This window comes from Rhynchophorus ferrugineus, unplaced genomic scaffold (genome assembly GCF_030347505.1).
Source record: "Rhynchophorus ferrugineus isolate W39M unplaced genomic scaffold, kcgeb_rfMv2 rfM9, whole genome shotgun sequence".
Taxonomy (NCBI): domain Eukaryota; kingdom Metazoa; phylum Arthropoda; class Insecta; order Coleoptera; family Curculionidae; genus Rhynchophorus; species Rhynchophorus ferrugineus.
The window spans coordinates 39,963,888-39,991,831 of NW_027472588.1; the positions used below are offsets into that span (position 1 = coordinate 39,963,888).

Here is a 27,944-nt window from a genome sequence, read left to right on the forward strand (position 1 = left end):
TTCAACATCTGGGATTATATTTCTGGGTATTTTGTAGACCGTTATTCCACGATGTAAAATTCGACATGCCTCAATTCGCTACAATATATATATAAAATCAATTTGAAAACTTACTCTTATTACATTTCAACACTCGATATAGAAATATAATAGGGTACTTAAATTTCATTACAACATTTCAATTATAAAATCAAAAAACCCTATATACGCAAACAAGATGGTAACCAACAGAAATCCAATTTGTATGTGTAATTTTTTCCCAACCATTGTATAAAAAAATAATAACTTAATGCACGCGACCTTGTTTAACAAGAAACAAATTACTTGCTACAACTAATAAAGATAAAATAAACTAGCAAAACACTATCGATAAATAAGTATGACCTAATTCCTAAAAAAAAGCAAGAAAATATAGAAATCCTTTAAAATAACCTGTTCGATAAATAAAAAATAACAATATAAGTACTGAAATTATATTTGGCCTTAAAATAAACGAAATTAAGACATTTATCAAGCAACCCTGACATAGAACCATCAGACAGACCTTCGCTTACCTCATACATGGTGTTACCTTTACTATATCAAAGCATATTCCAAAAACAATGGGATTATTTTTAATTTAACCCCATTGAGACTGGAATCAATCATCGTATATGTTGATATTCAGTAAACCTTGAGCTAAATGCACGTTTCGAAACAGTATCTGTTAAAATAACGAAATATATCATTATCAGATACCGTCAATGATTTAACCATATCGATAAGCACACGACATTGAGATGAAAACGTAACGAATTTCCAGTTAACAGTTAGATTTAACCGTACATTTTCTATTGCGACAGACGTCAGCCGAGAAAACCATCAACCATAACAGAGAACCGCTTTGCTTTTACCAAAGTCAAAATGTCATCGAAAAATATTTAACCTTAGTTAGTTAGGCATTTTGTTAAGAGCGGACGGCATGTACAAAAGAGAGAGAGAGAGAAAGACGCAAAAAACAAGGCCAAGAGTAAGACAAAATGCAGCTGGGATGTGGGTTAAGGTTCTGACAAGGTTCGACGAGCCTCGCGACCCGAAAGAGATAGATTTATGACTATTTGGGATGACGAAGAAAGAGATGGAGCGAGTGCTTATTAAAATAAGTTGTAAAATGTCTATGTTAAATGGTATGAAAATACGATTTACTTGAAGATAGATGGTAACAAGGGTAATAATAAAAAATTGTTATTCGTCTAAATTTTGCAGATGTTCGAACGTATTCACCGATAAATGGCCCTAAATTGATAATAAATCGATCTTATGGTTAATACTATGAATATTATAATGTATTGGTTTATTCATATCGTTGGTAAACACTTATGAAGTATAAATATGTTTTAATATTTGTATTTTCATTTAAAATTATATAACTATGTTACAACATTCAAATCTTTATGATTAATAGCTGTCTTTATTGTGTCCACAGTCTCTGGCAAATAAATAATGAAATTATAACTAAATTTGATATTATATTACAAATTTAATTGCAACAGATGAAATAATATAAACAAGGTAACACTTAACTACACAACACTTCTCTAACTACAAAACACTTCCATGAAGTCAGTCAGTTACAAGTTCAGTTATAAAGTCAATTTGTTATATATTATTATATATTCTCCATATTTCCGATATAAGACTGTTTCAGTCAGTTTTTTAAATATTCCCTGTGTTTTTTAAACATCTTGGGTTCAACTGATGTAAACTAAATACTGATTACAATTACAATAAAAGATCATCTGTATTCAATTGTTATGTACATACTGCATTTTTGTCCTTTTAACCATCTACAAATGATACAGCTTTGAAAAACTTTTATAACTTCTGTTTTTATGTGATTATTTCCACAGTTCACTTTTCCAATAGAGCTAAAAAAAATGTATTCGTTTCCAGTGACTCCTTGAGTATTAGGAGTTACATTATCCTGATTAAATCAAATAGTCTGGATATCAAAAGGTATTAGCTTTTTATTTTATTGCCTCATTCCTCATATTTACGTTAACAGTCTTCTTTTTTTTTTGATGTATGATTTCTACATAGTTTGTAAACAAAATTTGCGACACCACATCGAAGGCAACCTTCAAATTAATGCTATAAAACACAATATCTTACTAATAATTTATACCTTTTGTTTCTTTATATTCGTAAAGGAATTCTCATATAGTCTGTTGTTAATTTACTTAAAAATGATGTAAACATAAAAATAACCTAAAACATCCAATATAATATTCATCTTTCTGAATGACAGACAAGAAATGAACGTATGTCGGAAATTGGATCATGCGCGAAAATAAATCGACAATAGTGTGGTGCCAATAAAGAATGGGTTTGTATGATGTCGTAAAATGTTGTGATTTCGTATAATGAACGGTAATTGATGAGGAAATTTGTTAAATGTTTATTGCTGTTGTTGTTTTTGTTGTTCACACGTCAATAACACATTTTATAAAAAGACAAAAATATTATTTAAAGCAACATAACTTATAAGTATAATAATATGGTTGATTTTCTTTATATTCCTAGGTTTTTCTGTGTGAACTTTGATTTTACAAACTGGTACTAATAGATGCAGACAAAATATCGTACATTGCTTTGACTTTTGTAGAGCCAAACTGTCAATAAAGATTATCAGTCTGTGTATGAAGTTATCACATAATGTTGGTACATACTTTAATATAAATTGTGTAAAGAAAATCCGGAATTTTACAATCTGTTAATTTTTACAATTTTTATATGAAAGATGCCATGTATTTTATGTTATGGATGAGGTAACCTTGTAAAATGATGACAATACTGCCTCACATTAGCAAAACCAAACAATATCGTTACAATATTCTTTATATCTCCTTTTCTTCTCGAGATAGTACCCCAGGATCGAATAAATCATTCCGACCAACAATAATAGTCCTTCCAAAGGTCTTAACACAAAACTCCAACAGAACCGAACACACAATACCTTTAAAATACCAGATGGTCCGGGTTGGACCAGCCATATAACGTCCTACACCCCCGATTTCTTGGGGTGCGTACGTGGTCGACTACCGATTCGGGCCACTGTCGTTCAGCATTTTGTCCCATTATAAATTCTATCGCTTTCCGATATGTTCTATGTGGGTTTTTGTAACTAGCGGTGACAGTTTCAGATCGAGTGTACATTCCCCATACAGGTAAGAACCTTTTACGGTTGGATGGAATAAATTCGAGCTTCACAATAAAAACGATTTATAAGGTATATGAAAAGGTATCCCGACTAGTTTACATTTCCCTTTAGGTGACACGTTGCCTGTACTCGGTTAACTTCGACAATTTTCGGATCACTCATCAGCTGAAGGTATCCAGTGGCACTAGCTTGTTTATATTTTGAACAAAGTTATCTTTTGCTTTTTTTTTGTTTTTATATTGTTTGTTACAATTTATCGTTATTTAAACAGAGTTTATTAATTAGTTTTACATTTTATAAGTAAAAAAGAGTTACAAGAATTCTATTAATTTAAATCATTTTATTACTTAATTGTTACCGCGTAACTATTGTCAATTGCTGGAGTCATATTTATTCGGAAGAAAATTTAGAGTATCCACGAAAAGGCGTTCTCGACATTTAAAAATATCTCGGCTGGATTTCCACAAGGTAGCGTCTTAGGACCTCTCCTGTATCTGCTCTACACTGCTGACATTCCAACAACAAAAGAAACACTTCTTGAAACCTTGCTGATGACACAGTTATTATGGCAAAAGATATATCTCTGCCTAGAGCAATAGAAAAAGTGCAAGTGGCAGTCAACAAAATCTACAAATGGACAAAATATTGGAAAATTCAACTTAATAGCTCCAAATCTGTCCACGTTAATTTTGCATTCAGACGAAATAATAAAAACTTAATTATATCACTCAATGGATGCCCGATTCCTCAAGCAGAATCAGCAAAATACCTTGGAATCCATCTTGACGGTAGATTAAATTGGAAGCATCACGTTACACAACAAGCAAAACACATTAGAACCAAAATAAAACAACTATACTGGTTAGTCGGAAGATGCTCCCAACTTGATCTAAAATCAAAGAGGTTGATCTATAATACAATTATAAAGCCAATTTAGACCTATGGGGTGCAAATATGGGGTTGCACTAAATATTCAAATCAGTTAGTCATACAGCGCTGTCAAAACAAGATTCTTCAATTGATTACCAATGCCTATCGCTATCTAACCAATGAAGAACTGCACAATGACCTGGAAATCAAATGGATTTGCGAAGTTGTGCAGGATTTCGCCTTGAAACACGAAAGAAGATTACTAAATCATTCTAACGTGGAAGCAATACAACCGCTGGACAGCGCACAGGATGTCAGGAGAGTGAAACGAACAAAACCATACGAACTTGTGTGAACATTTAGTGTGTATTATTAGTGTAAACTATAGCTATAGGTTAATAATTAATAAATAATTATAATTTTATAATTGAGGAATACATACTGATGTATTTTCTCGAACTCGTCTTGCTTGTTAATTAATCCAAGCACATAGGAAAAGTAGTAATAAATTAATTGTAATAATAATAATAAAGATTGTACTAAGCGTATCTAATAAAGATGTTATAAAAAAAAATTACTTAACGTTCGTATCGTTCAGGTTTTAGTTTCAAATAGTAGGCAAAGTCATTTAGCCGTCAATATGAATAGATTTTTGTATTTTATTTCGCTATTTTAAAATATGTAACCTGTAAAAATGTCAATGCATGAATAATGTCAATCGAATGAAGCTCATAACAGTGTATAAAAGCAGGATTACGCTATATTATTCTTGCTGTTGATGTGCTCTGCTATAATGAGCCTTTGATTTTTTTAATATTTTAACAATATTAAAAATATTTCACAACACTGCGTCCTTAATATAATCCAAAAAATTAGTTTTAATTATAATGAATCAACAGTGATGCGTATATGATTCAGAAATATTATAGTAGTTAGGCTTGGGTTAGCAAGTGATTCATCCTGATTCATTAACCATGTAATGTCTGCGACCTTAACCAAGATTAATACTTATTGGATGATAATTCTCGAGGCAATACCATTTGGAAGAAAATACAGATAAACGACCAACTCTGGTTCAATGTGACCGAAAGAAGACCTTCCCAGTTTTCTGATCTCACAATAACATAACAACCGAGAATGCCACCTATTTAATACCGATCGACCATTAAAAAAGAAAGAAAAAACGAACGTACCGCTAGCAATACTCTTGACATTATTGTCTCGAACAGTTATGTCGACTTTTTCTCCATCCTTGAGCCAATTTTCATTGATTGAAATTGCCGACGGCTATATATTTACGCCTTTTCAACGAACCTTGACTATCTGAAGTTATATGTGGAGATATAAATGAAATATTGAAAAATGATCACTAGTAGAATTTATCAAATATTCCTCTTCGTAATTTTGACCTTTTTTTTAAGGGCATTGAAGAGTTTGATGTGTTAGTTTTTATCGATATGTTTCTACTGATGTTTCAAGACCTAGTCATACAAATAAATGAGGAATATCATAAAATATTTCAAAAAATTGAACCGACTTCAACAATGATAAATAATAATAAAACTTGGATTAATAACAAAAAAAAGGTTTTAAAATAAAATATGTACATAATAGTCGTTGTAATAATTACATAAAATAAACAAAAACCTTATTTAACCTATCTACAACACGTATTTATTCTACTATATACACACAATTTAGCTTAATATCTACCTAAACCTATTTATCTATTTACAATATAATTTTAACTATTACCAACTGATTAGATTGAAGTCGTGCCCAAACAATACAAAAATAATAATATAATTTTGTGACATATACACGAAATTAAATTACGAACAAAACAAATCTAATGTGTTGCTCGTACCGACTTCAAACTGATCAACTGGTATTAGTTAAAGTAAATTGATGAAGAAACTGTAAATAGATAAATAGATTTAGCTAGGTATTAAGCCAAACTGTGTGTATATAGTAGAATATAAAATAGTTAGTTGTTATAACGATTATTATGTACATATTTTATTTTAAAACGTTCTTTTTGTGTTAAAAATCTAAGTTATAAGTCGGTGACTACTAGTAATAACGTATTAATATTTTTTTAAAAGAAATCGTCTTACCAATATTAAAAGCTCTAACGCCGATCAGAAAGAAGTCTAAGTGAATAAAATCTTATAAATAATAAACAATAAAAATCCAAATTCTCTACGTAATAATCAAAAACCAACCAACCAAAAAAAAAAAGTCGAATTCAAAACCAGATTAAGACAATTAGAATACGTAAAAGACCTTATGAATGGATATCCTCTCGGATTATAATCAGGGACGTACGACCACCTACCGAAGGCACACGACTGTTGTTCCGAAGGTTCGACGAGCTTCCGCGGACGCTAGGAATCGGACGTTTTTTGCCCTTGCCCCGAAACAAAGACGCCCCCCTCGGCGGATCGACTTTAGAACGGACGATGGCTGAACAGGAAACGCGTGTCCTGCCACGTCACGGCGAAACCTAATCGACCAAACTCGATGAATGGATTTTGAGAAGTCGATACGCCATCCTGTTTATTATTTTGGTTGCAGTTTGATTTTTTTCCTTCCGGGTGACTGCGTTCGAGTGATTGGCCATCTTGGTAATGCTATAATTTCGGTGTAAACAGCGTCAAATAAATACTACTTATTACGTACAAAAAAAATTACAAAATATCGCAACACAGTTGAAATCTGGAAATTTTGAAATGATTTTCAAAACAACAATCGTGTAAAACATTGAAATATATTAAAACGCATAAACACATTTGTGACCTCACGGATTGAGCATCAGTAACCAAAATTGAAGTTACAATGACTTGGTATTCATCATAGTATTTTATTTTAGAAGAATAATATTATAAAACAATGATTTCCGTAAATATGTGTCTTGACAAGATTCCTTATTCAAGAAGGCGCCCGCATGTTAACTTATTTTGTTGAAAATTTAGGTGACATGAGTGAAGAACAAATATTGTTAAGATAAATTATGTTTTATTTTTGTTGCATTATTTTATACACATTAGTATTTTGTTGTCGCAGTTAAAATAAATGAAAATTTAAATTTGGCGTGGCAACGTTGCATTATACATTTTGATGACGTGATTGCCTGTTTTTTTGTACATACGTCATTAATATATTTAATGTATTGCCTGCCGCCATTTGTAAATTCGTTTCAGAGTCAGACAATATTTTCCTTCTCATTTTATTCTAGTTAAAAAGAGACACAATGCTGTCTGATTAGCTCGAATACGTAAACGAATGTGCCTATCAAAGTCGCCTGGTTGTCAGACGTATGCAAAATTCTTGAAAGCAATAGTGATAAAAGGTTATGACTCTAACCGATAAACTATTATGACTGTATAATCAACTGTAGTTTTTAGATGTACTATAATGTTAAAATAAATTATATTTGATAACAATTATGTTCAATTATTTGATTTAGATTAGAATTTTGTTGTATGTCAAAGTCAAACTGAACTAAAACTCAGGGTTGATGCGGCAACATTGCGACGTTTTGACGTCACAAATTAAGTGATGTATGTAGAAAATAACTTTGAACAGACTATAGGTGTATTAGGCCAACAGGTGATACCACTACTTAAGAAAAAAAAACGCGTCTAGAACTCTACTTCACAGGTGGCGTGAAAAAGAGTTCAATGTAAATATTATAAAACAACCTTACACTATTAGGGCTCTATAATTAAATATAGTTTAATTCCTTCCATAATATATGCAGTAGATTGTACTAGAATATTAAAATAATTGTGTTTGATAATATTATTTTTGTTTCATTACTTTAGCCAAAATAAATTAAAAATCAAAGTCGACGCGACAACATTGCGACGTTTTGGCGTCATACAAATTTATAACCGAGTTCACCGTCATCTTGGACAGATTATAATAATTGTTGTTAACATGAATTTACTTTATCGATAAAAATACACCTCAAAATGATGATACAGCCAAGAAGAAATTAAGTAACACTCATACTACCGCTTTTCCTGATGAAGGTCAATGGCTCCCGCCGTCGGAAACAAGAAAAAATATTCCTTAATATATTCACATCATGAATCCCGTGTATAAACGAATGGAATACGTCCAGCCATCTCTAGACGCCCGAGAGAGAAAGGAAAAAACAGAATTTCCTTTGTCCGACGGTGTGACTTGAATGAAATCGTCGGACGACAAAACAAAACCTAAACAAAAAAAAAATAGAGGTGGCAGAGAATCGACGCAAAACGCGATGAAAACTGCCGGGCGGATGTGTATGTATATCGCTGGTGGGTATTCGGACGAAAATAGATCAATTGGCAATATATACGCGCGTGTATACCAACGGAAATATTAAAAATACCCTTTTTATTCTGGCAAGTTCAGCATTTCAGACGTTATAAAAAGATATCCGGGTGGATTACTAATGGTTTTTCGTTAAAACAGTCTTTTTGTGTGATTTTTTCTTTTGTTTCGTTGTTGACAAGGTGACTAGATCGTGTCGGAACTTGCGTATCCGTTCAGAGTGTCAAGTAGCATCTCGATAACTAAATTATCATTTATCAAAGACCATAAATTGATTGTTGTTAATTTGTTTCTAAAGTGACTTAAATCTAGATACTTATCAATCTAGTGTCCATTGATTAGTCTCTCATAAAATAAAAGTTAGTAGCACTTTTCAGAGTTTTTACCACTTACAGTAGACCTCACTATTACACGGTTTGTTTCTCTTGAACCTGCATCGTAGTTCAGTATTGTCCAAGAGTTGAAGCATTTTGGTGTTAACATGAATGTGGAGCCTTTCTAAATCTCTTAATTTCTTCTAGGACATTTGGAATGCGAACGTCTCGGTGTAAATAATTGTCCTGTAATATCTGGGTGCGTCCACAATACTTCTCAGGGCTGACATGACTTCTCGTAGAACATTTCCATGACACAGCAGAAACTTATTTTGTACGGATAAAATAGATTTTCTTCCAAATATCCAATATGCTTCTTTGTACAACGTGGAGCAAAAGTCCCGCTACCATTTTGAGTGCTTATAACTTTGCTCAAAGAAAGGATGAGTAAATTTGGGTTTCATAAAAAGTTTACTGGGTCTTTACATTTTTTTTTCGTTATGATTGAAAAGTTATATCGGCTAAATGGTGACCGCGATTCGCCATGCAACTTTCAAACCATTATTTCATTCACCTTTCATTCGTACTAGTCATCAGCAAACGTTTTAAAGTCATTACAACTACGAATCAGTTTATTTTATTTTTGAGAACTTATTAGACAACCTAACATATGAGATTACATGAAGTTCTCTCAGAAGAGTGTAACTTATATAGCAAGAGTTAATGATGAACCCACAAATAACCATCAAATGTTGAGGATAAGGAGTAATACACAGCAAAGAAGTAAAACCCTACAACATTAAATTAATAGTAATGTTTGTCGAAGCCTTGTGAACAAAATAATACATCATTTGCCATGATGAAATATGATGATGAATTATGGCAGTGACGTAACTAAAATCAAGAAGATTGATGATGATATTCCTAATGATAGGTATGATTTGTTTAAAATTGTTAAACTTTAAAACCGAATATATTATAGATACATAAATAGGAGAAATAGAAATACAAGTTTATAGGAAATTTTGGGAAAATGTTTCGCGACGTCCAACATCTAGATGTCGGTACTTTTAACTTATTACTTTATAATTTTTAATCGCTACGCTTAAGCCGCGACTGGATATGATCGGCTGACATCGTTTCTACGGTACGTTTGTTGTTTATTTGTTTTTGGTGCCATTTTCAGTATGGCTGACATAAGGAATAGTGCCTTTAGAGTTTAAATTATTAGTTCATTACTATGTATAAGTCGGTAGTACAAAAAGTAAAGTGAATTATCGACCTAGGAAGTGTCGTGTACCCGGATGCACAGATAGTAAAGAAATGCAGAATGGTTTTCGTTCGAAGAAGTATTTGGTTGTCATTAAAAAAATAGTTGTTAATGTTGAAAATCCCAAACCGATTGGATTAAGTATTAAAGAAATTTATTATATACTAGCGACCCGCCCCGGCTTCGCACGGGTGCAATGCTGATACTAAATTAAATACACTACAGAAAAAATATGAACGTTGTATATAAAAACATAGCGGCCCGCTCCGACTTTGCACGGGCATAAAATATATATGCCTATGTCACTCAATGAAAACATGATTAAAATCGATCCAATATTTTTGGTTCATTCATTACTGCCCTTGGCCTGCACGCATTAAATTTGGACTAAAACAATTCCTCTTCCCCTATACTTACTATGAAGATTTCCTGCTATCTTTGGAATATCTAAATTCATACAATTTTTATTACATTACACATTTTTAAACGCAAATTTTAAATTTGTAATATCTCCGAAAATATTTGTTTAATTTACATGCTGTAAGGAACCATATTGATCTATATTAATTGCACACTGTATTTAAGGTACTTAATTCGATAAGGATTAATGCCGTATTGCTTAAAATAGCTTCGTAAATAAGCCATTTTCTCACGTAAAAAGTAAACAATAAAAATGGTTAATGTGGGTTATCCCTAAAAGATAAACATATACCATCGCGGACTTTTTTGTAGACCTTTTTATGGTGTACAATACTGTAGTACATTAATTTGATCTAACTCGTAGGGTTAGGCAGCGTTTTTGCTAATTGCTAAATAAGCCTAAAAAACAGGTTAATTTACGACATCACGTTAGAAACCTCTAAAATTAGCAATGTTGCCTTAGTATATTATGCATGTATTATACATATAAACCTTCCTCTTGAATCACTCTATCTATTGAAAAAAACCGCATCAAAATCCGTTGCGTAGTTTTAAAGTTTTAAGCGCACATAGGGATATAGGGACAGAAAAGGCGACTTTGTTTTATACTATGTAGTGATATATATATATATATATATATATATATATATATATATATATATATATATATATATATATATATATATTAATCCCCTTGCAAAAGAAGCTATGTAAACGGCTATATACTTATAGTTGGTATATTTATAGTATATTTATCCAAATAAATATATTGGCTTAAGGTTACTTAAGCAAGATACTTTTTTTTGGATCTAGCTCATGGATTCAGAAATATACATCCTCGGCTAGTATGTTTTAGAAATCATTTGAAGCGCCCAACGTAAGTTTTTTTTATCTCATTGGCCTTTAAAAAGTTGTGAAGAGGGTGAATATGAAGGCTCTTTAAATAATTTACATCTACCAACGGGGGATGACTCTATAACTTCAATTCCAAACGTTCCTATATGAATAAACGAGTCAAGGCAATATCTTACGCCCCAGAAAGCACATTTTGGTTCACGACGCTTCCACGTCAATAATATAACATATGTTTGTCCAATATCTTTAAAAAGTGTAAATTTAAAACCTCTTAAATGTATGCTACATAATGATTTTCCAGATAGAATTTTACAAATAATAAGGTGTGCTATATACTTTTGTGTAAACCCATACTAGATCTCTAATAGATTAAACTGATGGCACTAAACAAATATAGAAAAAGGAAAAGACTAGAAAGCAAAGAATATTTATATTTTATAGGCATATTTATTTTTACAAATATTTCTTCCATTCCTTGAATTGATAAACTTATTTCAGAAAATTAATTGTTTTTTATTTAAATTGTATTGGTCAAATAAACGTGACGTCAAGACTGTGCCGCACCTGCGTGACAAACTTTATCAAAGAGACTTGACAGCGAAATGTTTTTTTACTGGTTCCTATAATGTAGATTTAAATTGCCCAATCAAATTACTTGAACTTTTCTTAAAACTTTTCGCCAGAGATCCCTATTGAGTTGACTCTCTATTACTCTATCGCTATAGTGTAGTGATACGTCAGAACTATCACTACATAGTATAAAACAAAGTCGCCTTTTCTGTCCCTATATCCCTATGTGTGCTTAAATCTTTAAAACTACGCAACGGATTTTGATGCGGTTTTTTTCAATAGATAGAGTGATTCAAGAGGAAGGTTTATATGTATAATACATGCATAATATACTAAGGCAACATTGCTAATTTTAGAGGTTTCTAACGTGATGTCGTAAATTAACCTATTTTTTTAGGCTTATTTAGCAATTAGCAAAAACGCTGCCTAACCCTACGAGTTAGATCAAATTAATGTACTACAGTATTGTACACCATAAAAAGGTCTACAAAAAAGTCCGCGATGGTATATGTTTATCTTTTAGGGATAACCCACATTAACCATTTTTATTGTTTACTTTTTACGTGAGAAAATGGCTTATTTACGAAGCTATTTTAAGCAATACGGCATTAATCCTTATCGAATTAAGTACCTTAAATACAGTGTGCAATTAATATAGATCAATATGGTTCCTTACAGCATGTAAATTAAACAAATATTTTCGGAGATATTACAAATTTAAAATTTGCGTTTAAAAATGTGTAATGTAATAAAAATTGTATGAATTTAGATATTCCAAAGATAGCAGGAAATCTTCATAGTAAGCATAGGGGAAGAGGAATTGTTTTAGTCCAAATTTAATGCGTGCAGGCCAAGGGCAGTAATGAATGAACCAAAAATACTGGATCGATTTTAATCATGTTTTCATTGAGTGACATAGGCATATATATTTTATGCCCGTGCAAAGTCGGAGCGGGCGGCTATGTTTTTACATACAACGTTCATATTTTTTCTGTAGTGTATTTAATTTAGTATCAGCATTGCACCCGTGCGAAGCCGGGGCGGGTCGCTAGTATATAATAAAATTACAACAGCAAGCATTAGACTATTTTTAGCAACATAACATCATTTTAATGACACAACATAATTATTCATCAGTTCCCCTCGATTCCTATAATGATTTTCATGATAATTCCCTCGAAAATAAACAGTGATTGAGGTAGTTCTTGATCGCCATCGTAAAAAATCGATTATTTTTAAACTGTGTGGGTTATGAAACGACGCCATGAGTTCCGCGAATTCGAGACACATTTCAAGATAATTTTACACCGTATCGCCGTAGAGTTGGTCAGATCTGTTCTTTTAAGGTCAGCCTTCCTTATCAGGTCTTATCACAGTTTGACACTAACCTCAGATGTATTCGGGAGAGTGGAATAACCAGATAATGTTATGACATGTTTCGGCACCGACTTCAAACTAGTCAGTTGGTAGTAGTTTAAATATTATTGTAAATAGATAAATAAGTTTAGATAGGTATTAAGCTAAATCGTATGTATGTATATAATAAAATATAAAATACGTATAGTAGATAGGTAAAATAAAGTTTGTATTTATTTTTATATAGTTATTACAACGATTATTATGTACATATTTTATTTTAAAACGTTTTTTTTGTGTTAAAAAACTAAGTTGGTGGTGATTTTGACACCAAAGACATAGGGCGTTCTGCATATCAAAAAAAAAAGAAAATACATTGTAACGATTTGATTCATAATAAAACTACAAATCAAAAAAAATCCTTTAAAACTAATTTATAGGTCTAATACAATGAGATAGATTTACTGACACTCTTATGGCTTTTAACTATAGTATAACTTGATATTACTCGAAAGTCTGTAGCATTTGTTATTATAAAATATAAAATGTAGTACTTCATAACTTATTGTAATTGTTGTTACCCTAAAAATAGCGTTTTTTAAATTAAACAAACATTACATAGAAAATATATGTGCTGTATATATTTTCATCTAATATTTCAAGTTAAGAACAGCAAATATATAATGTTAACGGGCATAAAAATATTTTTCTGGTCCGCAAAAATTGGTTTTAGTTATATTGTGTTCGTTTATTTTATTCGTTTATTGATTAATGCGCTTATGTTATTTTTTCTTAGTTGTTTAGATATATGTAACCTACGTCGATGTATTTTTCAAGTTAATACCAATTTATATTTATATATATATATATATATATAATATACATGTTAATAGTACTTTTTTACAGCTTAAACAAGTATCATAACGACGTTATTTCCATCTGGTTGGATAGTAGTATCATGATAACAGCTTGAATTAATATAAGAAACAATAAATTTTGTTTAGATAAGAGCATCGACAATGGATACCTTGGAATATGTATACATACGCGAGGTTGAACACCATTATTTTAATATTAATTAAACACAGCTTGATAGTATTATACTGTGATTTCTACGAGGTCTTAACAAATAGAATAATTAACATGACATTGATTTGATGATGATTTTTTGTTGATTATTTATGCGATTCATAGAGAGATAAGTCCTAATACCAACACACCAGTTTGGGTTTATTAACAAGCATTCAACAATTGAGCAGGTCCACAGAATAACAGATGTTATTGAAAAAGCTTACGAAAGTAAAAAAATGTTCAGCTATATTCTTAGATGTAGCTCAAGCCTTCGATAAGGTTTGGCATGAAGGGCTTGTTCATAAAATACAGAAAAGGCTACAAAAAAAACACACAGAACTATTAAAATCGTACATTACAACCAGAATGTTTAGAGTCAAACAAGAAGAAGCTTACTCTACAATAAAAGAAGCTGAAACAGGTGTACCACAAGGAAGTGTACTGGGACGAATACTTTATCTACTCTACACTTGTGATATACCACAAAAGGAGACTATTACGATGGCTACATTTGCTGATGATACTGCGATTATAGCTGTCGGAGACAATAATGAAGAAGCCTCACGAAAATTACAACAGGCAAGTGACAATATAAATAATTGGACACAAGCTTGGAAAATAAGAATTAATGAAAGTAAATCTGTACATGTGCAGTTCACCTATAAACAGACCGTACAAGCACCAATAACATTAAATAACACTATCATTCCATATAGTAACAACGCTAAATATCTCGGAATGAATATTGATGCAAAACTTCGCTGGAAGGAACATATAAAGAAGAAAAGAAAAGAACTGGAATTGAAATATAGGAAAATGCATTGGCTATTTGCAACAAAATCACAATTATCTGTACGACTGATTACCCACATCGAGACCTTCAGATACCCACAGTCAGTCAGAAATCAAGAGAACTGCAAGGGGGCATGAGGAAAGACTCCATTCTCATGAGAATATTGAAGTATTGTAGCTTTTGGATACCACCATAACAGGACACAGACTTAAAAGAATCAAACCATCTGATCTTGTGTAGTGTTGTGTAGTGAGGTTCATATAATAAAAAAATACAGCAGTGACATGTATAAACATTATTTCACCAGAGACTGAGTTAGGGCCGATGGGTCCTCCTAGTTATATACCTAGATTTAAGTTATCATAAAGACAAATTGTAGGTTAGTCGACTAGTTACAATGTAATAAAAAAAAATGCGATAACAATGGTTTGTTATTAATCTAAAAAATCTCTATTGCTTTTATTATTATTGTGGTTAATTTGTAATTACCCTAGAATGAAAATACTATCAGATAAATGTCGAAGTTATCAATGCGCCAAAACAGCTGTTTAACATCCACATTTCGACTGTTTTCGGCCGATAGTTCCCAACGCTAATTAGCAGGTTTTCGTTTACATTAGGATAGGATTGAACTGTCACTGTTTTTTAAACATCCTTTCTCCATTACTTGAATTAAAATTTTTGGTGTTTTTGAACTAACCGCTTCATAACTGGAATAATTTAAAAAAAAACATAGTAATTATATAATATCCTTGTTTTGTTTAAATGAATTATCGAACTATGTGGAAAGAATAAGTAGAACGCGACTTTAACTGGGCCGACCCTGAGCTAAATAACGCTAAACAGTCGAGCTCAAGGCGAAAGTCGAATTTGTTCCGATCCGAGTGTTGCAAGTAAACCGATAATCATCATCACTCGGGGAAAAAATCGGAATTTCGGCTGTTTTAACACACATAGGAAATGACAAGCGAAAGATGACGTAGTGACGTAGCCGATCGCGAGCAACCTTGAGCCGTAACAACAAGAATGGAGTTGGGCTCGAGCCAAAACCGACATAAAATTAAAAATTCCTGGCGAACCTGCGCGGCGACAAGAACAAAAACGCTGCAGGCGAGCGTCTTGAGCTGCGAATCGGGCAAAAAACAAACCCACATGGCGGGGAAATGGGTGGAATGAGTTTAGCACATCGCGTTTAAGTACGGGATTACTTCATACTCTCTTTGAAGTCTATTAATATCGAGAAATGACGCAGTTAAACGCACCATATCAAAACTAGGCTAAAAACTCCGCTTTTTTATTACTTTCAAAAACAAAACACATATATAAGCGATAAAATACTATTAAATATACCAATACTATATTATTAAATTATATTAAAGCATCTCATTTGATTTTTGGTTTACGTTTGAAAGTTCTACCTCTCATTATTGTCACTAATGTTTTAAATAATTTTGCAGACATTTGGCAACATGGTGCACTAGTGCCCATATCCAAGTAGAAACATTTCATAGACTGATTCGTTTTTATTGTGACGTCAAGACATTGCAACGTTGCCGCATCAACTTTGAGTTTTAGTTCAGTTTGGCTTTGACAAAAAATCTAATCTAAATAAAATAATTGAACAAAAATGTTATCAAATACAATTTATTTTAACATTATAGTATATCTAAAAATTACAGTTGATTATATAGCCACGATAATTTATAGGTAAGAGTTAAAAACTTATATCAATATTGCTTTCAAGAAATGTTCATACATCTGACAACCGGCCGCCGTCTGGCTGTCAGATGTACGTTAAATTATTCAAAATATTAGTTATAATTACTACAGGTTATAAATCGGCAACATTATTTTAGCCCTTTGATTATTTTAATAATTTAAGGAGTTCCGTAATATATCATATTACTTTGTTTGAAAATGCCGAAAACAATAGATATTTAGGGACACAAATTGATTGCGGCTTTAATAGGTTATTTCGAAAAGGAACGAGATAATGGAGGCCCCCCTTTGCTGGTAAATTCCGTTAGAGAGGTAATTATTGATGATATTAAATAATATAAGTCCCTACCATTTTATTGAAAATGTTTTAGGAGGTTGCTGCAGGGCTAAATATTAATGTGAGTACTGTGAATAAAATCGCTTATAAAATGTAAGAAATGTAGATGTAAGACATCCTTTCATACACTCTTACAGGGCATAGGGTTTAAATGGTGTAAAGATAACCATCGGAGAGGTTTAATGGAACTCCCAGACATTAACTTAAAAAGAATTCAATTTTTAAAGGCATAAAATAAGACCAAGGAAGATAAACTATTTCAATTTGTGTATCTTGATGAAACTTGAATATTCAAAAGACAGTAAAAAAAAGTGTAAAGGCAACAAAAATTGATGGAAAAAAGTAAGTTACAATAGCACTGTATTAGTTTTATTGGTCATTATATCTATTAATAATTAATTGCAGATATATTGTTGACTATTATATTGTTCGGTTTGGATGAACTCCATAAGATATACAGGGGAAGTAATTGATAAATGGTGGAATCGTGAACATGTTTTAGACAGATTAGAAATTAACAGTTTAGTGATTAAATTGGACAGTTAGTAGTGAAGTGAAAGTGACTGAAGGAAACTTTCAGGATATGTGACAATACTGCGCAATATTGGAAATTCCTGAGACAGAGTGATGAGAGTGGAAACACCTAAAGGTATGCACATAATTAATTGAATATAACTGTAGAAAATGATATTGTAGGGCGTTAAAGTTTTGTGTGCGCTGATTTGATTGTAATTGTTCAAAATTAAACATGAGTATTAGGTTAGAACGTATGAAGAGAGAATGAATACTAACGGTTTTGTAGATATGGTAAATGCATTAGACAGAATCAAACACAAAATTATATTATTATTTCCTTTGGGCTCGGCACCGATTTCAGACTCATCAGTTGGCAACAGTTAAAATAATATTATAAATAGATAAATAGGTTTGGGTAGGTATTAAGCTAAATTGTGTGTATATAGTAAACTGTACGTGTAGGAGATAAGTTAAATGAGGTTTTTGTTTATTTTTATTTAGTTGTTACAACGATTATGATGTACATATTTCATTTTAAAACTTTTTTTTGGTGTTAAAAATCTAAGTTTGGTTACTTTTTGACTCTTTAGTGAGTTCCTTATTTATTTTTAAAGTTTCTCTAAATATTTTTGTGATTGATTTTGTAATTTCTTCACTGGCCCCCGTATTTTAACGTTTAATCAATAGCCGGGCATTAAGTACGAATAAGGAGCGTACCATATAACGTTACTCACTAACACCACCACCTCGTGACGGCGAAAGGGTTTTGATTGACGCAACGGAGGCCGCGTCGAGCCTTGATCGAAGGCAATCGAAGTTGAAAGGTCACCATTTCATTAATTTAGCGCCGCTTATTGTGCTTTTGTCTCGTTGGGCAACGCAGCGAGCCGACTCTTTTTCCCAATCGTTCTGATATTTCAAGATTTCTCAACTCTCCTCTCCCCGTTTTTCCTTGTCGTCTTGCGACATTGCCTCGCGTCCTTCTCGCGACTTGTCGAACGAAAACGGCGTGGGTGAGAGAGAGAGAGAAAAAAACCACCTATCTATTATCTCGGTTAATGCTACCGTATACGGTGGATTTCCACGATGTGTCTGTGTGTCTGTTTGTATGGGACACGGAGGTACGCCGGAAGTTGCCAAAATAAAATCGATAATGGCGGTTGTGCAGCTGGAATGTTAAAAGACTCCACCGGAAGCGGGACGTATCTTTGTTAGACAGAAAGAGATTTTTAAACCAAAACCACTATCGCAGTGGTGTCATTTCTTCGTGATAGCACTGATTTTTTATGCAATATGCGTATAGTTCTTTCCATTTATCTAAGTTTAACTCTTTAAGAATATACCATTAAGAGGATATTCTAAAATTCCAGTTATTTTCGGAGATAGAGCCGTTTTAATGACACGACATCTAAACTAGAGGGTATTATTGTATAGACGGTTGAAAAAATCGACTTTTGCATATTTTTAAAGTTTAAACCTTTAGGAATATGACCTGAAGAAGAATTTTCAAATTTAAAATTATTTTGAGAGATACAGCTGTGTTAGTGATGCGGCATCTAAAAAAGAAACCCTAAAATGTTCTCGCTATAAACCATCAATTAACTAGCTAACTAAATTATAATAAAATTTGTATATGTACTATATAATGTTCTAAAATGTCAAAAAATGGTAAAAAAAATTGGTTTTTCGAACAGCTATAATTTGATAGAAAAAAATTGTTCGACTTTTTATTTCGATACTTCGATATTTTATTACGAAAGAAGAATATATAAAGAAGGTTCACATCAAATTTTTAAGAAAATAGCTTCAGTAGAACCTGAGATATCATATCAAACAAAAAATAGTTTGGAGAAAAACAAATTTAAAAAAACCGATACACATTCTCTTTTGACCAACTGGATACAAAAAATCGTGAAAAACTTAAGTTTAAAGTAGAGAAAAAATTAATCAAGATAAAATTCCAGCTCATACTCTTTAATTGTCACCGTCAGCAACTATTTTTAAACAAATAATTATAAAACTAAATAAAAAAAATATCGAGAATAACAAACTGTTTAATTATGAATATGTAAAGAGAATTTCGTTATAAAGAAACACCAACATATCTTCATTTAATTTGTCATTAGCTTCACTAAGTTCATTTTTATATAGTAACGCTCAATCAACAGCTAAAGTTGACTAAAAACTGTATATGGGTTAACAATGGTTATAATACCCAAGATATCATTGTATCTATATCTAAAACTATTTAATAATTTTGTGAATGGTTAACTAAGTTTTGTTTGAATTGATGTCAAAAGTCGACAACAGCAAAAAGAACATACACTATATTTAAGAGTTTTTCCGCAAGAAAGATGAAAACTCAAGCCAAGCGGCTGATGATTCGAATGGTGTTTATCGTTATGGTACTCTTTCAGCCAATCAAGCACAATTTTTCGATTTCGTCGATCTCATTCCGGTTATATATTGAAATGGCTGTTTCAGACCACCAAATAAGTACCGTTGTATATGTCCTATTATCCAGGAGTGAGACAGTTCTCGAAAACAGTGTGGAAATATTTGAAAAAATGCTGGGTACAAAAAAAATCATGTGCTATGAATATTATAAACAATTTGACTGTCTGTAGAAATCAACAACTCAACATTGACATGAATTTCACTTTATCAAAACAACGCCAAAGAGATTTTTATAATTCAGACCTAGTACCAAGTGATTACCATTTGTTTGTGACAAATTTACGGAAAACCCCAATAAATATTTCGTAGTTAATATAAAAAACTTTACAGTATAATGAAATAAACATAAACAATATCAGAAAAGCATGTAACAATAAATAATTTAACTTTTTCCCGACGAATTTTAAATTGTAAAACCAACATACAAAAAGTTTTTCGACAAAAACGGGGTAAACAAGATATTTAAACGATTTAATGCTATTAATCTCCGATAAATATTTACTACCGACAAATATTATTGTTTTCCTTTCCTTATAAGAAACCACAAAAAACTACATGGCGTAATTTCGAAAATTCTTGCTCGGTTTTCTCCGCTCGTCCCATCGGTCGTATCCGATTGGGGTTATTTCGAAAGACGCGCCTTAATTAAACAAACAAAAGATAGCAGCGACAGTAAGCGTGCATATCAGCGGCGACGAGTGCTCTTGAGCAAGTGTACTTTAGAATCGTTCCCCCAAAAAAAATCGACTATGATCGAGATTTTCGCAACTCCACACTCGGAGCGAGATGATGATGTATGGTGTGGCCTGTCGAAATTTTCGGTGTACGGGTGACGTGTGGTAACGTGGGCCTGATGATGAAACTCGCGAAATCCCGTCCAATGCGAGGCGTTTGTTTGCTTTCGGGTTCGGGTTTGTTACGATAAAACGTTCGATTACATATTTCCGACGATTATATGAAGAAATATATCGGAATGAATGCGAAACAACGAAAACACTGTACAGATTTCGACAAAACCGTACAAATACGGAAGAACAGTCGAAAGAAAATAATAAACGCGATGATAAATACTTATTCAATGGTCATAGACCGTAAACATTATCGAAATAAAAGTAGTTATTACTGATTTTCGACATATTTAGCAAAAAAATGTAAAAGAAATGTGTAAAAATTACTTCTTCCCTAAGTAATTATTTCAATGGATTAACTACTAAATATTGATTGAACAAAATATATAATTCTAAAAGAAAACAGTCCGACAAGAAATTAACAGTAACCATAAAGAAAACCAGTAAATTTGTATAACAATAAAAAGAAATATTTGTCATAAAAATATTCACTTAAAGAAACAAAATAAACTTCAATCATTTTCAGCAATATAAACATAACAAAACGAAATTACCTTATCCCTAACTAATTGTTTCAATCGATTAATTGTTAAATGTCAATTGAACAAAATATGTATTTCTGAAAAATAACAATCCAACAAGAAATCAATACTAACTAGTTACTTAAAGGTACAAAATCAACTTCAATATTTAGCAAAAATATATAAAACTTACTTCAAAAAAGCCTTTAAAAATCGTTATAAACAAAACAAAAACGAATTTACTTAACCCCCAACCGATTATTTCAACGAATTGGTTGCTTAATGTCGATCGAACAAAATACATGTTTCTAGAAAATAACAATCCAACAAGAACTTTGTAGTAACCATTAAAAGAAGTCAGTAATTTTTTATAACAATACAAAGAAACATTTTCTTAAAGGGTTTACTAAAAAACAAAATTGCCTGTTTAAATATGTTTTTAATGTAATGAATGTATTAGGAGAATTACGATTAATTTTTATTTCCACATATTACCATTAACAATAGAAAAAAACACGCGATAAAAAAATCAAAACATGTTTCCTTATTAAAGTATTTCCTAAAAAACAATATTAGTAAAATCTATAGGAATTACGATTTGTTGTTAATATTCTTCAGATGAATTCCCCATATCAGAAACTAGTTTCAAAACAAAGTCTAGGTTTTTTTAAAAATTACATTTTTTAATGACATCTTTGTATTGAATTTAATTTACTTATTACAACGACTATTACGTACATATTTTATTTTAAAACTTTTTCTTAGTGTTAAAATTCTAGGTTTAATTAATTTTTATTTTTTACTCAGTTGTCCATTTTTTGTTTGAAGACGGTTCATTTTTTTTTGTTAAAAATATTTTATTTTTCTCCTTTTAGTGTTAGATATTCACTCAATAAATTACGCAGTTATTTTATAAAATATTGCAATGGGTGGGTCAAGTAAAAGTGCAACCTGTATGAGGAAAAAATAGGAATAAAGAAACAATGATTGAAAATGTGGAATATTTCAGGCCCTGGGGCCCGCTACCTAGTCTGGGTGATTTGACAAATGTTCCTACCAAACTAGAAAAAAAAAGATTGCTATCCTGTTGGCAATCGAACCCGCGATCACCGCGTGTGAGCTTAACGTTCTATTACACCATAGAAACAGTTGCCTTCTATGTTTCTACGACTCATATGATATGGTCAGTGCTTAAAAAGCAAACTGAGTGGATTTTACACTGAACTAGTTAGATTTTTCGTCACATCAGCTCGGCAATAACATTATACACAAATATCTGATCATATTAGATAAAAACTATGTGAAAACATTGTACGTGCCTTTGGCATCCCTCGATGCCCCCCCTTCCCCCATCAGATCCTAATTTGGTTCCAATGGGACCACCTCGGAAGTGCACTCTTTAGAATAAAAAAAGAATTTTGACAACTTTCAACATTCCTAGGACATTTCTATCATATTTATACTTAATAGATAACGAGCGATTCTCTTGTAAACATAATGTCGCAACGGAACCATTATAAAATGGAACATGATAATTTTGTTGAATAAATGGCGTCTCAGTCGGAGATGCATGATTTTTATTACGATATACGTCTGATGTATTTTGCGAAAGAATACTGATATCGTCTAGAACACGCGATTATATTTCTTTAAAACAAATCCCATTCATACTACACAGTACTGCCACATACGCTATCCGAGTAATAATAACCTGGATAATAACCAGTAATTGTTATCCTATTGTGGTATTAATTCACGAAAATATATTTGAGCTAGTAAGATTTATTAGAAATAGTTAATAAGAATTGAAAAAAATATATTTTGTAGTATTTTTGAAAAAGACCTTTTGTAAAATTCGTCATAATAATGTAAATTGCCGGACAATGGGGTTAAATAATAAAGAATAAATAAATAAAATATCTCCAAAATTTTCCTATATCAATCAATTATTAACAAGAATAAATATATTTGCTTGCAATTAGATTATCAGCAACTTCCTTTGAGAAACATTCGACATAACAAAAAAAAAAGGTAAATGGGCTTTTTTTAATATATGCTTTTAATATATTAATGAGATTTGCGACCTACACTAACAATATTTTATATTTCCAGTCCAGTCAGAACTGAGATCTTAATTAAATTTATGAGTGACATATTCCTCTTTCATTTGTTTCTTTATCTCTGTGAATCTATTCTCTATTTCTACTCAAAGTTATTTTGTACATACGTCATCTAAATTTGCGACGTCAAAACGTTACAATGTTGCCGCATCAACTGTGAGTTTTAGTTCAGATTGGCTTCGACATACAACAAAATTCTAATCTAAATAAAATAATTCTACAAAAATGTTTTCAAATATCATTATACAGCGACAATAGTTTATAGGTCTGAGTTATAACCTCGTATTTGTGTCCGTTTACGTGTTTGAATTGATCAGACAGCATTGTGCCTCTTTTTAACTAGAATAAGATGAGAACGAAAATATTGTCCGATTCTAAACGAATTTACAAATTGCGGCAGGCAATACATTAAACACCTTGATGACGTATGTCCAAAAAAACTTTGAATAGACTATATAAATCATCAATTTATATTTAATTTGTCTTGTAATTCGGTCATTAATTATTTTTCAAAAGATACGTTACCAAAGATATGCTAAAATGATACCATTTTCTTAATATTTCGTCGACAAAAAGTGAAAAATTATTTATTACAAAAATGTTCGATTCCTAACCAAAGAACTAACCTTTTTTCTTAATAAAAAGATAAAATACAAAGAATATTTATATAAAATAATAAAATAAAGATATTATTAATAAAGGTTGGCAATCATACCTTGACTGGATCTACTTCTTGACGTCAGAGATCTTTTAATTCGTCTTTTATTTCCTTTTTATTGGTTTAAATTACAAAACGGCGAATGATTGAAAATACGAACGAATCAAATCTCATTCTGTCAACGACAATCTAATTACTATATACGGACAAATTTTTGATATAAAAAGTGTTGTTCAAGGACTAACTGACCATATTAACTTCAGAAATAGAAAAATAGATAACTTTCAAGTGTTAATAACGAGATAAATCATGAAAAACAATGTGTAAAGACACATCGATGGAAGCAGCCCGTTGTAAATCGATAAAAATCGAAACCTATCGAAAGAAAACCGCAATATTTCTTCCCGGGTACCGGGATACCTACTTTCCAACCTCACCAATTAATGTTGCGAAGTTATTTATCGACCCGAGCATAAATAAAACGGTCAGAAAGTAATTAATTTACTACACAAGCCAGCGAAATATACCTCGTAGTACTAGAGTTTAGTTCGCGTACTGGTATGACTAGTACGAAGCCAGTTTGGTTTTTTTTTCGTAGACCCGCTTGGTGAATATAAAGCGCACACGTCGGGCGGTCCCGTTGACGGTACGACGAGCCGGAGAGCTGAAAAGAACGTACCCGATTGTCAGACGACTTTTTTTTGGCCGTCTAATCTTAGAAAACCAATAAGCAGTGATGAAAATAGTAAAACACTATTATTTGTTACATGTCATGTAAAATTTAAAAAAACTCCTTTTTTACTTGGTGAAGTTCTTTATCTTTAAAGATTTTCGTTTAATAATGTAAATTCTCACACAAATCTTTACATGCATAAAGGTCTACCGACACTTAATTTGGGATATCCTAGTTTAAACCCTTTGTATGATTTCCTTTTATTTGTTATCCATACACAATCATGCATCAGGATGCCTTCATACAAGCCAGATACATTAAACATAATATTATATCATAATATTAGCTATGACCGTCTACAATGTTTCCATAAATATCAGGACTTTGGAAGTATAGTTATTTAATTATTAACGATAATCTACAAAACTATATTTTTATTGGTAACAGGGTAATTTTCAAAGATCATATAATGTCATAGAATTTTAGCATCTTAGCATCCCATGAAGATCCAGTCACAGCATCTATAAACCTACAAACCTGGAGCAAATACAATTATGGTTGAAGACATGGCGCATTAAACCCAATGAAACAAAATCCACACATATAACGTTTACCCTGCGTAGAAGAACATGTCCACCAGTGAATATCAATCATCGTCAACTCCCCCAAGCAGAGCATGTAAAATATCTTGGTATCTTGGTAACCTGGAAGAAGCACATACTCTCTAAACGGAAACAACTTGGACTAAAAATATATCAAATGTATTGGCTCATCGGGCGCAAATCCAAGTTATCATTAGATAATAAGGTATTGCTGTATGAGTCTATACTCAAGCCCATTTGGACATATGGAATTCAACTATGGGGTACCGCTAGCAAATCTAATATATCCATCATTCAACGGTTCCAAAATAAGGTGTTGCGTGCCATTGTTGATGCTCCGTACTATATTTCAAATAAAGTGATACAACGCGATATTCCTCTAGAACCTATAACGAGTGTAATCCAACGTGTTTGTCTGAAGTACTTCGAAAGAGTGTCAGTGCATCCCAATGTACTCGCTAATCAGCTAAATATGCGACGTGATAGTGAAAAGTGCGTAGACTAAAACACCACCTGATCTGATTACTGGACATATGTAGAGTTTAGAATAAGCATTAGAATAAGACTAATTAGTTAAGATAATATTTTATACAGAAGATTGCTTAATGAAGTGATTTTCTACATGCCATGTATATATAATATAGACATAAGAAATACTTATTGCCAATAGGGCAGATTGTGGACTCACGAAGAGTAATAAAAAAAAATAAATAATAGTGTCATTGGTCACAATGGTTATTAAAAAATACGATGTGTAAACATGTACGCTCGATAAAAAATTGTAAGGAATAAGTGCTCACACTAATTCAGACAATGTTGTACATGTTTGGACTATGTAAAGTATATACAACGTGGGGCAAAAGTCCCGCTACCATATTGATTGCCTACAGCTTTGCTCAAAGAAAAGATATGTAAGTTTGGTTTTCAAAAAAGGTTTATTTGGTCTTTACATTTTTTTTTTGTTATGATTGAAAAATTATATCGGCTAAATGGTGGTTGCGATTTGCTATGCAACTTTCGGCTCTTTTTAAGACATTTTCCATGACATCCTGCAACATCTGAGGCAGAATTTCTTCAATTTCGTGACGAATATTTTCTTTAAGATCGTTTGGGGCTTATTCACATAAGCTTTTGGTTTTAAAAAACCCCATAAGAAAAAGTCTGGTGCTGTTAAATCCGGAGATCTGACTGGCCATGCGAAATCGCCACTTCGCGAAAAACTTCGTGGAAAAACGTCATTCAATAATTGAATTGTTGAACGAGCTATGTGTGTTGTGGACCTATCTTGCTGAAACCACATGTTCTCTAGTCCTCGCTCTTCCGTTTCAGGCACAAGAAAATTTCGAATTATGTCTTGGTACCGTTCAACAGTAACAGTAACTGCAACATCTTAGTCATCTTCAAAAAAATAGAGAGCAATGATGTTTCCAGCACGAATACCATACCATGCAGTTGTTTTTGAAAGAAAATGGCTCCATCGCTCATTAACAATTTAGACGAAAAATCGAACGATTATTTTCAATAAATATTGTCACTATTTCTGCTCGTTCTTGCGGCGTATATTAATCCAAAATAAAATTTGGGCGTTTACATAACACAATGGTTAAAGCGAAACTGAGCTAAACGTCACAGCTAAACGCAACCAAGATGGTAGCGGGACTTTTGCCCCACCTTATAGATGCTACTAAATGAAAAATATAAAGGTACATTGGTGGTCTGAAAAACAGGAAACACATCAGTAATATGTGAATATATCGATGCTGTTATTTCGATAATAAAAAATACCATATCTGCCTTCAACTTTGTTTGGTTTATTTCACTTTCTTTTAAGCTTTTATTTATGTCAAGTTATTTAGTGAATAAAAAAGATTTGTTACTAAATTTAAGCAACACTACAAGCATCTATTGGGGCAAGTTTGATTTTGTTTTGAGTTAAGTTCTTAAATCAAATTCCATCATTTTTTTGAATTGTTTTTCAAACAGAAACTAGCCAATTATATACTACAACTTGTCCATATTCCTGTTGTCTGTATACAGTACTGTATGAATATGTTCAACGACGTCAAGTGGAAAAATAACGATTCTCATACAGGGCCTAAATCGATCAAATAACGTGCCAAAAGGAATACTTACTGTTCGCTATCCGCGAAGACAAACTTCCTCAGCTTCAGGTCCCTAAGTACGATGCCGTTCTGATGGCACAGCTGCACGGTCTCGGCTATCTGTCTGAACAGCTTCTTGGCTTCGCTCTCGCGTAGCCGTTTCCTATGCCTAACGTACGAATGGAGGTCACCGTGGGCCTTGGGGAACACCAAGTACAGATACCGATTACCCACCACTACCTCATGCAACGATTGGACGCGTGGATGCGAGTCGAGTCGATAATGAGCGGACATTAACGAATAATTATCCCTCAAAACAATCTGAAAAAAGAAGAAGAAAAACACGTTAA

The 27,944-nt window shown here is 32.1% G+C and overlaps 1 protein-coding gene across 1 annotated transcript in view; it reads right to left on the bottom strand.

Annotated features, from left to right (window-relative positions):
• trbl (tribbles) overlaps nt 1-27,944 on the bottom strand; it is a 105,619-nt gene that overhangs the window by 59,646 nt on the left and 18,029 nt on the right. Inside the window, exon 3 of the mRNA XM_076415023.1 lies at nt 27,626-27,915. Within this exon, the coding sequence (XP_076271138.1) occupies nt 27,626-27,915 (290 nt within the window). The remainder of the gene's footprint in view (nt 1-27,625; nt 27,916-27,944) is intronic.